This window comes from Schistocerca cancellata, chromosome 8 (genome assembly GCF_023864275.1).
Source record: "Schistocerca cancellata isolate TAMUIC-IGC-003103 chromosome 8, iqSchCanc2.1, whole genome shotgun sequence".
NCBI classification, from domain to species: domain Eukaryota; kingdom Metazoa; phylum Arthropoda; class Insecta; order Orthoptera; family Acrididae; genus Schistocerca; species Schistocerca cancellata.
The window spans coordinates 199,518,658-199,534,990 of NC_064633.1; the positions used below are offsets into that span (position 1 = coordinate 199,518,658).

General features: G+C 40.4%; 1 protein-coding gene across 2 annotated transcripts in view; it reads left to right on the forward strand.

Moving 5' to 3' along the window:
- The window catches only part of LOC126094940 (Bardet-Biedl syndrome 7 protein homolog), a 169,288-nt gene that overhangs the window by 87,159 nt on the left and 65,796 nt on the right, over nt 1-16,333 (forward strand). For both annotated transcript variants that reach the window (XM_049909588.1, XM_049909589.1), the window contains one exon: nt 814-931. In XM_049909588.1, coding sequence (XP_049765545.1) covers nt 814-931 — 118 coding nt within the window. The remainder of the gene's footprint in view (nt 1-813; nt 932-16,333) is intronic.

Genomic DNA, 16,333 nt, shown 5'->3' on the forward strand with positions numbered 1-16,333 from the left:
TTCCATGATAACGTCTGCCCACATTCTGTTAGACTGACAAAAAAATACTGTACAGAAGTTGGGTTGGGAATCCATTCCACACCCACCTTATTCAGCTGATCTTGTGCCGTGAGATTTTCACTTTTTCTGCTCTCTAATGAACAGCCATCAAGGAACTTTCTTTCCAGATGAAAATGTGCTCCGAACACAGCTCAGTTATTTCTTCACCTCAGAACCACGTGATTTCTAGTCACAGATTCGAAAAGTTACCGCAGCATTGGCAGACTGTTGTAAATAGTGAATAAGAATATATTATTAATGACTTAAAGTCTCTGTTATGTGTATCTGTTGTGTTTATTAAACTTATGGAAAAATGCTGTGAACTTATGCACCAACCCAATATTAAGGTTAGCTATCTGTAGGATGGTCCCTTTTTATGATACCAGTTCCCGACAGCGGAGTGATGTTTACTGAGATTTGTCAGTCCACAGATATATTAAGCTGTCCAGTAGTCATTTGGTAACTATATCTGAAACACCCACACTTTGGAGACTGATGAAAATCCATTAGAATAACATGGTGATATTATTAACATAAGGGCACACAGATTTTACAATGCTACAACAATTTAAGATTTCCATAGTTCTTATTGTGCAATAAGTAGGTATCGTGTTTAGTATTAATAGCGAATTGACCTGTGCGTGTATGTATTTCATAGGACTAATCTCTCTTAAGTGCTTATTTGGTGATGTAACTCACAAGTCAGCACTGCTTTTTGAAGGCTATTGCGAGGACAGAAACTAAAGAAAAAATATTTTGTTTATTTTTGTTCAGATCAGAGATAGAAGAACTTGAGCAGAGGGTCAACAGAGAAAGGGAAAAATACCAGGCTTCAACAGTAGACAAATCGGATGGTCTCTCTGTTCTCCAGATGGCTGCAGTGAGTGACAGGGTAAGCTGGTTTAAATTTATAAATAACTAGCAACATATTAGCTGTTGTTTGAATATTGCATATGTGGTACACCTGTGAGAAAACATAAACTGAAGCTGCAGAATGCTTTGATTAAGAACTTGTCAGTATAATTCAGGTTCTATATATATTAACATGCAATTACAATGATGATGCCTAAACAAATAGTCTTTTGTGTTGGATATAAGAGCATGAATATCTGTACACTATATAGGATTGATGCTTGTTGTGACAGTTGTGCTCTTACACTTCTTCATTTCATACCTCTTATAGTATTATGCAAGTAGTAATTCATTCATCCTTTCACAATTCATATTCAGTAAATCCCATCACGAATGAGAGCCTTTAGGGATGATGAACATGTTAAACTATACATTGAAAGGTGGGAACAGTCATTGCTGGCAATTTATGTGAATTATGTTAGAAACAAATTATGACTAGTGCCAGTCTACTCACACTGATAGTTACAGTAATTACTAATACAGTAAAAAAGAATATACGTATTATGAATGCATACATTTATTAAACTTAAGACATATGAATATGAAACTTTACACACACACACAGAGATATATATAAAAACAAAGATGCTGTGACTTAACAAACAAGAAAGCGCTGGTAGATAGACACAATAAAAAACACACAAACACAAATTTCAAGCTGTCGCAGCCCAAGGTTACTTCATCAGGAAAGGGGGAGGGAGAGGAAAAGACGAAAGGATGTGAGTTTTAAGGGAGAGGTAAGGAGCCATTCCAATCCCGGGAGCGGAAATACTTACCTTAGGGGGAAGAAAGGACAGGTATACACTCGCACACACACACATATCCATCAGCACATATACGGACACAGGCAGACATATGTAAAGGCAAAGAGGTTGGGCAGAGATGCCAGTCGAGGCAGAAGTACAGAGGCAAAGATGTTGTTGAATGACAAGTGATGTATGAGGGGCGGCAACTTGAAATTAGCGGAGGTTGAGGCCTGGTGGGTAATGGGAAGAGAGAATACATTGAAGGGCAAGTTCCCATCTCCGGAGTTCTGATAGGTTGGTGTCAGTGGGAAGTATCCAGATAACCCGGACGGTGTAACACTGTGCCAAGATGCGCTGGCCGTGCACCAAGGCATGTTTAGCCACAGGGTGATCCTCATTACCAACAAACACTGTCTGCCTGTGTCCGTTCATGCGAATGGACAGTTTGTTGCTGGTCACTCCCACATAGAAGGCTTCACAGTGTAGACATGTCAGTTGGTAAATCACGTGGGTGCTTTCACACGTGGCTCTGCCTTTGATCGTCTATACCTTCCGGGTTACAGGACTGGAGTAGATGGTGGTGGGAGCGTGCATGGGACAGGTTTTACACTGGGGGCAGTTACAAGAGTAGGAGCCAGAGGGTAGGGAGGTGGTTTGGGGATTTCATAGGGATGAACCAAGAGGTTACGAAGGTTAGATGGACCGCGGAAAGATACTCTTGGTGGAGTGGGGAGGATTTCATGAAGGATGGATCTCATTTCAGGGCAGGATTTGAGGAAGTCGTTTCCCTGTTGGGGTTCTTCTGTGGGAGGTTCTGGGTTTGAGGGGATGAGGAAGTGGCTCTGGTTATTTGCTTCTGTACCAGGTCAGGAGGGTAGTTGCGGGATGCGAAAGCTGTTTTCAGGTTATTGGTGTAATGGTTCAGGGATTCAGGACTGGAGCAGATTCGTTTGCCACGAAGACCTAAGTTGTAGGGAAGGGACCGTTTGATATAGAACCCATTACATGCAGTCTCCCATCCTTTATCAAAGACACCAACCACTTTCTGGAACGCCTGGAATCCTTACCCAATCTGTTACCCCCGGAAACCATTCTTGTAACCATTGATGCCACTTCCTTATACACAAATATCGCGCACGTCCAGGGCCTTGCTGCGACGGTGCGCTTCCTTTCACGCCGGTCACCTGCCACCCTTCCTAAAACCTCTTTCCTCATTACCTTAGCCAGCTTCATCCCGACCCACAACTTCTTCGCTTTTGAAGGCCAGACATACCAACAAGTAAAGGGAATAGCCATGGGTACCAGGATGGCCCCCTCTTACGCCAACCTATTTATTGGTTGCTTAGAGGAAGCCTACTTGGTTACCGAGGCCTGCCGACCCAAAGTTTGGTACAGATTTATTGATGACATCTTCTGGACTCACAGTGAAGAAGCACTCCAGAATTTCCTCTCCAACCTCAACTCCTTTGGTTCCATCAGATTCACCTGGTCCTACTCCAAATCCCATGCCACTTTCCTCGACGTTGACCACCATCTGTCCAATGGGCAGCTTCACACATCCATCCACATCAAACCCACCAACAAGCAACAGTACCTCCATTATGACAGCTGCCACCTATTCCATATCAAACGGTCCCTTCCCTACAGCTTAGGTCTTCGTGGCAAATGAATCTGCTCCAGTCCTGAATCCCTGAACCATTACACCAATAACCTGAAAACAGCTTTCGCATCCCGCAACTACCCTCCTGACCTGGTATAGAAGCAAATAACCAGAGCCACTTCCTCATCCCCTCAAACCCAGAACCACTCACAGAAGAACCCCAAAAGTGCCCCACTCGTGACAGGACACTTTCCGGGACTGAATCAGACTCTGAATGTGGCTCTCCAGCAGGGATACGTCTTCCTCAAATCCTGCCCTGAAATGAGATCCATCCTTCATGAAATCCTCCCCACTCCACCAAGAGTATATTTCCGCCATCCACCTAACCTTCGTAACCTCTTGGTTCATCCCTATGAAATCCCCAAACCACCTTCCCTACTCTCTGGCTCCTACCCTTTTTACCGCACCGGGTATAAAATCTGTCCCATGCACCCTCCCACCACCATCTACTCCAGTCCTGTAACCCGGAAGGTGTACAAGATCAAAGGCAGAGCTACGTGTGTAAGCACGCACGTGATTTACCAACTGACATGCCTACACTGTGAAGCCTTCTATGTGGGAATGACCAGCAACAAACAGTCCATTCGCGTGAACGGACACAGGCAGACAGTGTTTGTTGGTAATGAGGATCACCCTGTGGCTAAACATGCCTTGGTGCACGGCCAGCACATCTTGGCACAGTGTTACACCGTCCGGGTTATCTGGATACTTCCCACTGACACCTACCTATCAGAACTCCGGAGATGGGAACTTGCCCTTCAATATATTCTCTCTTCCCATTACTCACCAGGCCTCAACCTCCGCTAATTTCAAATTGCCGCCCCTCGTACATCACTTGTCATTCAACAACATCTTTGCCTCTGTACTTCCGCCTCGACTGACATCTCTGCCCAACCTCTTTGCCTTCACATATGTCTGCCTGTGTCTGTATATGTGCTGATGGATATGTGTGTGTGTGTGCAAGTGTATACCTGTCCTTTTTTCCACTTAAGGTAAGTCTTTCCGCTCCCGGGATTGGAATGGCTCCTTGCCCTTTCCCTTAAAACCCACATTCTTTCGCCTTTCCCTCTCCTTCCCTCTTTCCTGATGAAGCAACGTTGGGTTGCGAAAGCTTGAAACTTGTTTGTGTGTTTTTATTGTGTCTATCTACCAGCGCTGTCTCGTTTGGTAAGTCACAGCATCTTTGTTTTTTATATATATTTTTCCCATGTGGAATGTTTTCCTCTATTATAAACTTTACACACCTGTTTACGAACCTCTCAATTTCAGATTAGAGATGATCAGTGTGTCCTCTATCAGTGACATGAACAGTGTCACATCAATACTCAAATTCCTCCCATACTTGGGCAAGCATGTTCTTCGTAACTGATGTTATAGCAGTACAGATCTGGGTCTTCATCTCTTCTAGGTTCTGTGGGACTGGTGGTACATAAACATTGTCTATAAGGAAACCCCACAGGAAGAATTCAGAGGGTGTCAATCTGGTGATCGTGGAGCCCAGCTGAGACATGCCAAGTCGCCAACTCCTTGATGACCAATCCAACGGTTTGGTAGAGTTTCATTCAGATATTCACGCACTGGACAACTCCAGTGAGGGGGTGCCCCCTCTTGTTGAAAAATGAAGTTGTCTTTGTGCAGACTCGGAAACAACCAGTTTTGTAACATAGTGAGATACTGCTGACTGTCAACCGTGTATCCATCAAAGAAGAATGGGACGTAAACAGATGATCGGGGTATCGCACAAAACACATTGACTTTAGGCGAATCTCGTACATGTTCAGTGGCTGCATGTGGGTTCTGTAGGACCACTAACGTGGAAAGTTGCTTCATCACTGAACACAATGCAATGTGCGAAAGCGTTATTATTGTCAGTAGCATCAAGAATCTCATTGCAAAATGTCACACATTTCCGTTTGTCATCAGGACGCAGAGTTTGTAACAGTTGTAAGTTGTACAGATTCATAACCAACTGATGTCTCAAAACACACCAAATTGTTGTCGTAGACAGTTGTAACTCCCGGCAGCCAGGGCTCCTTCCTTTACATGCACATCCTGTATCTAGAAACTTTTGACACCATCAGTGAATGTTCCACCCATTCAGAGGATCAATTTGGTACCTCAACCTGAAACGTCTCTGCACTGTAATCATAGAATTGCACTTCACAAACTTGAGAACACAAAATGATTTCTGCTGTGGAGTAGCCATTTTAAACATATGACAGCTACCAAGCAAAACAGAAGACAACTGACTTCTAGCAGCTATTAATATAAACTAGACTATGTATTCTTTCTCCAATAGCCGAGCCAAGGCACAACAATCAATAGTTTGGACAAAACAATACTTTGTAATACATATATTCTTTTTGAAAGACCCTGTATGTGCATATGTATAAGAGGTGTGGCTATAAAGTATCGATACTGTTGTTATAAATCATTTTATTTTGAAAACATAAATATTTGCTTATTATCACCCACGGTATACTCTCCTCTTCTATCTCTACAGCACTCCAGGCGAATATTCCATTGATGGAGACAGTGCTGGAAGTCTTGTTCTGTGGGCTCCTTGATGTGACAGGTTCTACTTTTACTTTCAGTGCTTCAGCAGACTGAAATCATGTTCCTTTTAATGCAGATTTGACCTTGAGGAATAGATAAAAGTCACATTGTGCTAGGTCAGGCAAGTAATGTAGGTGGTCTAATACTGGAATGCTGTACTTCTCTAGAAATCTCTTAACAGATAATGCGGTATGAGCCAATGTGTTGTCTTGATGCAGGACCCATGACTTGTTCTTCCACAGTTAGGATCTTTTTTTCTTATTTTCTCAAGGAGCTGAGCAAGAACCTTAAGGTAGTGATGTTCATTAATAGTTCGACCTTTAGGAGCTCATTGAAGATACACAGTTTCATGAATAACGAAAAAAGAAAGATAATCACTTTGAATCTTGAGTTGCTCATTTGAGCTTTTTTTTTCATTCTTATTGGTCCCTTCCAGTAGATGGTTTGGCAGTTAGCTTGTGGATAATAAGTGAGAAAATAGATTTGTCACATGTTATCACTGTTTCTAAGAAATTTGGATCATTTTCACGGGTACACAAAGTGTCAGTAGAAATATTTGTACAAGCTTCTTTTTGTCTGATTGTGAGAGTTTTTAGCACCATTTTAAATCCATTATGTAAAATTTGCCTGACTTATTCTTTGTCAGTTCCTACAATTTCAGCAATCAATCAGATACGCAACCGATGGTGATATCAAATCCTACTTTTTCAATATTGTCATTTTTTTTTCATCCTAGTAAGGCATCTTCAGCATCTTCTTGGCTATCTTGGAAATGCTTGAACCACTTAGAAACTCACGTATGTAAACCATACACTTCTTTTAGTAAAAGATAGGTTTCGATAGCAGTTTTTACAATTTTCTTGTGAAACTTCACAACAATCTGTGGCTGTATTATTACATATATCGCTTTTATGGCAAAACAAAATAACAGCTCTTACACAGAAAAAGGCCACAACCACACTGGTTGCCTACAGATACCAGAGATGCCGCATTTGGCTGAGAAGGCTTCATGCTTCACAACTCTTGGTCATTCATCTTTGGTTCTTGTGTACTTACTCTGTGACAGCATCAGTCCCGTTATTTTATAGCCACACCTCGTATTAAGATAAAAGCAGCTGATTTGAAAGAAAACCCCTGCTCCTCCTCTTATACTACACAGCTGCTGTTTGTGGTCAAATGTTTAAGTGTAGCAAGAGCATAAATTCTATAAGTAACACAATGGGTTTCTGTCTGAATTTTCATACCTAAATGAAGAGTGGGAAATGGACAAATTGGGTACCAAATTGACCATTGTGAGTCTAGTTTTGAACAAAAAAATAAAATAAGATAATTGAAAATAAAAAATTAATTACTTGAAACTAATCTTGACAGTTAAGAAGAGCTCAATTAGTTATTTGAGGTGAAACTGCACTGTTGGTCCATGTACTGTTGTGCACGGTACCAGTTTGTTCCAAAATGTTGCCTGTGAAAATGCAGTTGTCAGGTGGTCATATTTCAGGTTCTGTCTATCACAAGGGGTAAAGTGTTTCAGATATGTCTTTGCTTAGTGACCATTTGTATACTTGTCAGAAGAATGGGCATACTGTAGCTAACCTTAAGTACAGGATCAAAATTTAAACTTCCTCCAGCCCAGGTAAATTTATCAAATCAGTTGATTCTTTTGCATTAGGTATTGTCTAGGATATGACTTGGGTAGTTTTCAAATGTACCATTTGTTCAGGTGCAGTTCTTAGAAAACCCCATAAAAATCATGGTTTTTTGCTTCAGAAAGTACCAGTTGTGGGGATGACCACTTTTATAATTTATATTCGTGTCAGATCGAATTTTTTACTATATGTCCTTAAGATGATATGCTCAGGAAACCTTGATACTTCGTTCGATACCACTATTTGCGTTACTGATATCCAGATGTTCAAACTTAAATGTACTTATGCACATAAAATAGTCATCCAGACTGAGGTACAAATGTAGTTTTAACTGACATAGTGAACATTTGGCAAGGGTTCTAGGGTTGTCACAAGGTTTCTGAAGTCACCAAACTATGTTTTTAATCAGCACTTTTTCACAGATAAAACTTTATGACACACTGTCTCTGTATGACGGGCACTTCACGCCTATCAAATATGCAGTGACAAAAAATGGGTTAAAAAGGTCTGAACACTCCTGAAAAAAACCCAAAAAGGATACAAAAAATTATGTAAAATAGAAAAGACTGTGAATTTAGCAAAATATTTCTAATAAAATTTTTACTATTTTAAGATACACATCATAAGCCGGGGATTTTCAGTGAATTGTGATCGATGAGCAAAGCATCCAGAAAAAAAGTAAAGCAACCAATTTGTGTTCCTCTTGTATTATGCACACTTATTTATGGTTTACATGTGTCAAAGTATATACTTTGACATATGTTTACTTTAATATTAACATCTTTAAATCTATCTGAGCACAGTTCAGATTCCGCCTCGATCTTTCTGTTAACTTGTGCTCCAGCTTCGCATCTTCCATTTGGAAGTCTTTGCGAACCTCAGCAACTTCGGATTTAACTGTTTTATACATTTCAGAAAACTGTTGAGCAACCTTTTTCTTAATATCCTCATGGTTGTAGTCAATTTTATAATTCAAACTGTCTAGATCCTCTTTCAACTTATTGCAACCAGCCTTGAAGGTATCGTCCATTACCTCCAATCGTTTATTAAAATTAGTTTGACTGGCCACAATCCGGTTATTTACCTCAATTATATCAGATTTTAATTCAGCATTACTGGCAGCTATTTTTGCATTACCGGCAGCTATTGCTTGTAATATAACATTTAAATCAATAGCCCCAGTATCCTTGGGTTGCTCACTAGCTGGCTTTTTATCACACTCTGGTGACGAAAAACTAGCTCCAACACCAGAATCATTAAAACTAAATGAAACTTCTGATTGATTAGTCATATTTAACTTCTCCTTCTTAAACTCTACCATCTCTGAAGACTGTTTCATTTTTAATTCATCAGAGAAACTATCATCCAATAAATTTACAATTTCTACTTTCTGCTTTACTACAGGGGTCTCTACTATTGAATCATTACCCCTTCCCACACTACTGTCAGGAGACAATACTTCATATTTCACTTTAACATCACTACTTTCATGCATATTTACACTTGAACCGCTGTCTGGATTTACAGTTCCTTCAACAGACATAGGTTCTGATTTAAGTTTAACCTCAGTTTCTTTTGGCGGTTCCATCGCAGACAGTCTTTTAGTGCAGGTTAGTAAAATTTTTAACAGTTTTTCACTTAACTTAGTTCCTTCTGCAAGAGGTTATCGGTGCGGCGTACCAGGATTACTGATGCGACGTGGCACGTTGAACTGCAGACGGCACTCCGACGGCTGTTGTGTGTTTGCGTGGCCCGTAACTGCAGGCGCGGCTCCGGCTGCTGCGGCGGACGACTGCGGTACGGCGAAACTGGCTTCTCGCGATGTCGGCAGCACCCCTAGACTCAGTGCCAGCTCCGTCAATCCAGATGCGTTGTTAATCCAACTGCGTTGTCCACATGCCCACGTAACACTTTCACTGTTCTATTACTCAGCTGCGTGTCGCATTCCACTCGCGAATCCGAATAGTTAAAAATCACTTTCACTTAGTTGAGTTTCCCGGCCGATGCACCATATGTGGGGCGGCGAGTAACTCGTGAAAATTAAATTTTGCTGTATACATGCTTGCAATTCAAAATGTTGAATCAGTTTCAGGCTTTTAGAATGTTGTTAATGCTGTCTTTCGCCGTTCTCAACACTGGCTCTCTATTTACTTTTTTAGCTCCCAGAAAGTGATTTAACCAAACATGAAGCCGGTAATTAGAGATCCTAGTGCCCACTTCATCTGAGAATACCATTATAGCTGCAGTTTATAGCTCTGAGGAATTAGGAGATTGTCCGGGATTTCTAATCAAAAACGATTTTCCAAAATAGTTGAGTATATTCTGAAATTCACTGATAAAAAACACAAGTATCCCTACAACCTAACTAACAGAGCAGTTCAGAGTCTAATGCGCTGATGCAACTATAAATGTCCGAATTAAATGTTAAAAAGAATGCTCGCCAAAATTTGATGAGAATATTTCATCAACCGCCACGCTAAATAATTGGTAGAATGTCTGTCCCGCGACGGCACGTGAAAATACGACAATACGCAAACTGAAGCTAGATAATGAGAAACATCCCAGAATTAACCCTTCACTTGAAATGATTTCATGGTTCCGCGTATCTCTAGTAACTTAATACGGCACCCGAGGCTGTTTGTAGCAGTGCTACCGAAGCGACGCGACTCCCGACACAGATGTCGTGCTATTCAGCGTCTGGAGAGAACTGGGGCCTTCCTTCCTCGCGCAGCGCTCTTATATATATAGCCGCGGTGCGGACGGCTAAGGGAACACCTGCTCAAATCGGCTCTCCCGACTAGCCGCTGGGCTAGTTACGCACCACTTCAAGTTACATAATAATTTATAGCTTCTTTTGCTGATCGCCGATGAAGCTCTTAATTTAAACGTGCATTCAGCACGCAGGTAAGTATTGATAATAAAATTTTGATGTGGCTAAGTTAAATATTTTGGGCGAGAGAATTAATTAAATTACACTGCACGCAGTAGATGAGCTCTGAACTGGCCCTTTTGAGATCCGCTATCGCTATAATTTTATAGGTATTCAAAAGAAACTTTTCACATCTTCACAGTCATAGCGGACCTCCAACCTATTTAAATCTAAACATTCTAGCCTTATTTATTAGCCTACTTAATCTATCTTGCTTCCTTCAGTTTTGAGACGAAAACCAGAAAATCATGAATTTCCACTAAAGTCTCAATTTGTGAAATCCAAAGTACTGTTTTTATTAAATCATTATGAAAGATGAATCTAAATATAAATTTTGAAGTCTCTAGCTCTTTTCTGTTGCGCCAATGATTTTTTCAGAAAAACGTCCAAATTTCGAAAATGGCTGAAGTTATCGAACTGATATTTAACACACATTAATTTAGTGTTATTCCTGTCATGCTAGAAAAGTTTTAGGTCATTTGCTTGATTTTTAAGGTATTGCGCAACATTTATGACGTCAGAGCTGGTTACAGCAGACTGGCTGGCACACAATGGAAACTGATGTGAATTTACTACAGCGTGAGTAGGCTGCTTCCCTACATACCTTTAACACATGGGTATAGGGAGAACTAAAATATTAAACATTTGAAACATTTGGGTATAGGAGAAAAAATTGGTTGGAACCCAGTATTTTTTAGCTGCTGAGGTATGATGGAGACAGTGGTGATAGGAAAGAAAAACAAAAGAAGACAGTTGAACAGTTGAAGTGAAAATGGCAGTTATATATACTGTAAATCATTGGGAGAAAAAGGAGACAGTGGGAGAGAGACAGACATAGTCTGCAGCAGTGAGAGGGAGGTGCTGAGCATAAAAAAGACTACAAAGAGATACTGGGTAAAAGAATTTTGAGTGTTCTGTGTTAAAAGAGCAAATATGTTTGCATGCCAGAATTTTTGGTGAAGAAAGCAGATAAGGATTAGGGCAGTTCGTTCCCCACTTTTCTGTCAGGTTTTTCCTTTTTTGTGCTCCAACAGCAGCATTTTTCTGCTGGTGGTTTCGTGTCCAAATTTTCATAGCTAGATGAATAGTGGAGAAAGAACAAATAGCCAAACAAAGTGTGGGAAGTAGGCAAATGGGGCACCAAATAGACCAGTGTGAGTTGTAGTTGAGAGAGAGAGAGAGAGAGAGAGAGAGATTTACTTACTTGAAAGAAATGGGAAATTGAAATATTTCATGAACAGCTGCTGCTACCTGTGTAAATGAACTGTCAAAAACTTTTCAAGGCCAAGTGATCTAGCACATAAAACCCTGCATTAGCGTAATACTTAACTGTCTAAAACGCTTCCCTCAAAATCAAGTACTATACTTAGTACATTTCGAGAACGAAAGATGTTAGGAAGGCGGATGAGGTGTTTAAATGTTTATCTTTTCAAGGCCTAGCTGTTTAGTGCATAAAATGTTGCATTAGTGTGACAAGTTATCAAAATTGCTTCCTTTGAATCCAGTACTAAATTCAAAACTTTTGAAGAACATAAGAGGTTAGGAAGACAATTTTATAAACACCTTTATGGTATCGTATCGGTGTTGTCACAGGTCTATAGATGACTATTGTTTTCTCTAGCAGCTGTTAGTGCTTCACAGTTGGAAGCTGGCAACAGCACTGCTAACTGTCAGGGATCTTATGACAACTCTACTACAGAATTTCACCAGAATTGCCTGAAGTGTGCAAGTGTGGTTGACTACCAAAGATCCCTGGTAAATGTGCTGTGTTTGGAGCTGGACACAGTTCACATACAGAGGATGACGTTGGCTGCAGTCAGCCATCTGTAGGATGCTGCCTCGGTGCGTAGTAGTTATGGGGAAATTGATGTGTCACTCGGGGCATCTCAAGTATCGCTTGTTTCGCCCTTAGGCTCTGCTGCTGACACACCTTCGAGCATACCCAATGTAGGAGGCAGATAGTGGATCTGGGAACTGGCTGTCCTGCCTTGCCCATTTGCACTATGAATGGACAAGTGGCCGCTCCTTTAGCAAGGTTTGAGCAGGCAAGAGGGGGAGTTGTTTGCTAGTTATCAGAAGTTCCAATGTTAGGCATGTTACAGGTTGGAAAGAAGTCCATTGTGTGCCCAGTACAAGATTTGGAGGAGGCCGTGCCTGCAGCCATTCAGGGTGTAGTCATTTGCAAGTTGTGGCTCATCTTGGCACCAATGATGCCTTTTGCTTGGGTTCTAAGGCCATTCTCAGTTTATATAGGCTGCTGGTGGAAGTGGTGAAGTTTGCTGGCAGCATGGAGGGAGCAGGTAGAGTTTACAGTTCCCAGTATGACACCCAGAATTAATTGGGGTCCTTTGGTTTGGAGCGTAGTGGAGGGTCTCAACAAGAGTTTCTTTCAGTTCTGTGATGGTCTTGGTTACAGGTTTCTGCACCTGTGATATGGGGTGAAGAATTGTTGTATGAGAGGTGAGGGGTGCATTACACAAAAGAAGCAGCTGCTCAAGTAGTGGACTACTTGTGGAGTGCATAAGGTTTTTTCTTTTAGTTTGGGCAATAGTTTAAGGTTCTCTGATGAATGCTTGTCAGTCAATAGGCAGCAGAATCAGACTGCTTACAGAGTAAAGTCATTTCAAATGTCACGATTTTAACCATTAATTGCTGAAGCATCGCGTAAGGGCTATTTAATTCACTGCCTTCTGGAAAGCTGTCTTGCTAAGGTTGTACGCTGGACTGAGAAATGGATGAAAGCTGAAATTAAAAGCTCTGAAATACTTAACAAGAAAAATGGTTCAAATGGCTCTGAGCACTATGGGACTTAACATCTGAGGTCATCAGTCCCATAGAACTTAGAACTACTTAAACCTAACTAACCTAAGGACATCACACACATCCATGCCCGAGGCAGGATTTAAACCTGCGACCGCAGCGGTCGCGCGGTTCCAGACTGAAGCGCCTAGAACCGCTCGACCACACCGGCCGGCCGACTTAACAAGACCTGGAATGTATATCAAAAAGATAGATTAGACATCATAAGACAGAGAGTCTTCCTTGCAGTTGACAACAATATTATGTCTTTCGAGGTTGAAATTGACAATATTTTAAAAGGATAGATAGCTACTCGCCATGTAGCATAGATGCTGAGTTGCAGATAGGTACAACAAGAAGACTATTTTAAAAAAGTAAGCTTTTGGCCAAAAGGCATTCTTCTGAGTTAGACAACATACATGCACACATTCATGACACTACTCACACCCACATGACCACTGTCTTTGGTCTGGCCTCGGCAGCCAGAGACAGTGGTCATGTGTGTTTGAGTTGTGTTTGCATGAATGCGTGTGTGTATGTTGTCTAATGCAGAAGAAATCCATATGGCTGAAAGCTGACTTATTTAGCAGTCTTTTTGTTGTGCCTGTCAGTGGCTCAACATCTTCATTATATGATGAGTAGTAATCTACCTTTTTCATAATGTTGTCATTATTGCATCTTGGATTAGCTATTGGTTGAGGTCAAATTATTGTGAAGTTATCTGGACACAAATAACTGGCCTAGGTGTATACAAGTTAATTATTCTATATTTTTATTGGCCACCCAATTCCACTGTAACAGTTGTAGACTCATTCAAAGAAAATTGGTAGAGGCATCACCGGGAAATCCATGGATTCACTGCAGTTGCACAAACAGAAAGTCTTGTGAAGTAATCTCCAAAAACTGTTTTGAGCAGGTAGTTTAACAACTCATACACAATAAAATATGCTAGACCTTGTACACACAAACAGACTTGGCGTCATCAACAGTGTCAGTATAAAGACAGGGATTAGTGATTATATCATTATAGTGACAATCACTATGACTGTCTTTGTGCTGGAAAGTGGATAAACAGTTTTTACTTAGACAATTAATGGATGCCATTTCTGGTCAAAGGATTTTTTCTGTCATTTGTTGACTAGTCTGGTGTGGCAGTAGAAAAAAGCGAAAGGAAAATTGATGTTTTAAATCTTGCATTTAAAAAATTGTTCATCCACGAGACTCTTACAGACTGAGTAGAGGACATAGAAGTAGGCATTCATCCCACTGAGAAGCAACAGAAAGAGTTGAAAACAAGTAAGTCATGGTCAGGATGGAATCCCAGTTTGGTTTTACAGACGTACTCTTTGGCATTATCCCTTTACTTAGTTTGCTTTTGTTGCAAATATCTCTCCCAGCATAAAGTTCCAAGCAACTGGAAAAAGGAGCAGACTGCGTCTTCCATATATAAGAAAGGCAAAAGAACAGACCCGCAAATTTAAAGACCAATTACCTTAATATCAGTTTGCTGCATAAGTTCTTGAGCATATTAGTAAAGTATTTCCTTGCGGCAGAAAAGTTTTTGTCCACAGATCAGCACAGAAATTAGAAAATGTTGTTCAAGCAAAACTCTACTTAGCCTTTTTCTCCCATTTTATCCTGCAAACCATGGATGAAGGGTAACTGGCAGATTACATATGCTTAGATTTCTGGAAAGTGTTTGACACAGTGTGCCACTGTAGACTATTAACAAAGGTCCAAGCATATGTAATAGGTTCTTAGATATGTGAGTGGCTTGAAGACTTTTTTAATAATAGAAGTTATTACAATGGCCTGGGTGGTTAGTGTTAATCAGAGACAAGGGTCTCATCAGGAGAGCCTCAGGGAACTGCGATAGGACTGGTCTTGTTCTCTATATACTAAAATTATTTAATAGTTAGTATGAGTTACAATCTGCGAAAGTTTGCTGCTGTTGCTGCAGAGTATGGGAAAATGTTGTTGTTGAGTAACTGTAGGCGAATAAAAGATGACTTAGATAGAATTTCTGTTCAGTGTGATGAATGGCAGCTTGCTATAAATGTAGAAAAATGTAAGAAATGGAGATGAGTGGGTAAAACAATCCTGTAATGTTCAAATACAGTTTTAGTCGTATGTTTCTTGATTAAATATCTAGGCATAACATTGCAAAGCGATATGAAATGGAATAAGCATACATGGTTGGTTGTAGAAAAGGTGAACATTAGACTTCAGTTTCTTGGGAGAATTCTAGGAAAGTGTAGCTCTTGTATGAAGGAAATTTCATATAGAACATCACCAGGTCAAATTAAAGGGAGAGATTGAAGTAATTTAGAGGCATGCTATTGTGTTTGTTACTTGTAGGTCTGATCGACACATATTACAGAAATGCTCTGTGAATTGAAATGAGACTCACAGGAAGAAAGATGATGTTCCTTTTGCAAAATATTATTGAGGAATTTTATGGAACCGGCATTTGCATCAGACTGCAGAACCATTCTACTACCACCAACAAACGTCTTGCATAAGGATCATGGAGATTAGGTGATAAAAATCAGGGCTCATACACAGAGGAATATAGACAACTGTTTTTCCCCTTTTTCCATTTGTAAGTGGAATAGGAACGGGAATAACTAGAAGTGATATAAATTACCCCTTGCCATAAACTGTATAGTGGCTTGCATAGTATCTATATGTAGATGTAGAACTACTTCAGCATAAACATCATTTGAAGCAAACATAATACTGAAATAAAATTATTCATCAAACTTGACATCACTCCCAAGATAGATGTGTCAGTCTTCTGTTGATGACAGATGGTACACATTGTCATGCTACAGACTTTCATAGGTGATATTTGCATTAACAAGGACTATCAAATCACCCATGAAAAATTTCTTTGTTCTTAAATAAAATTTTCTGGCAGTCAGTTCTCCAGGAAATTTAAAGTATGTCACGGACCTAAAAACTTTCCATTTCTGTAATTTCGGCATTTCTGTGTATCATAAGGAAATTATGGACAGTGGGTGACTGGAAACGATTGATTTGGGAT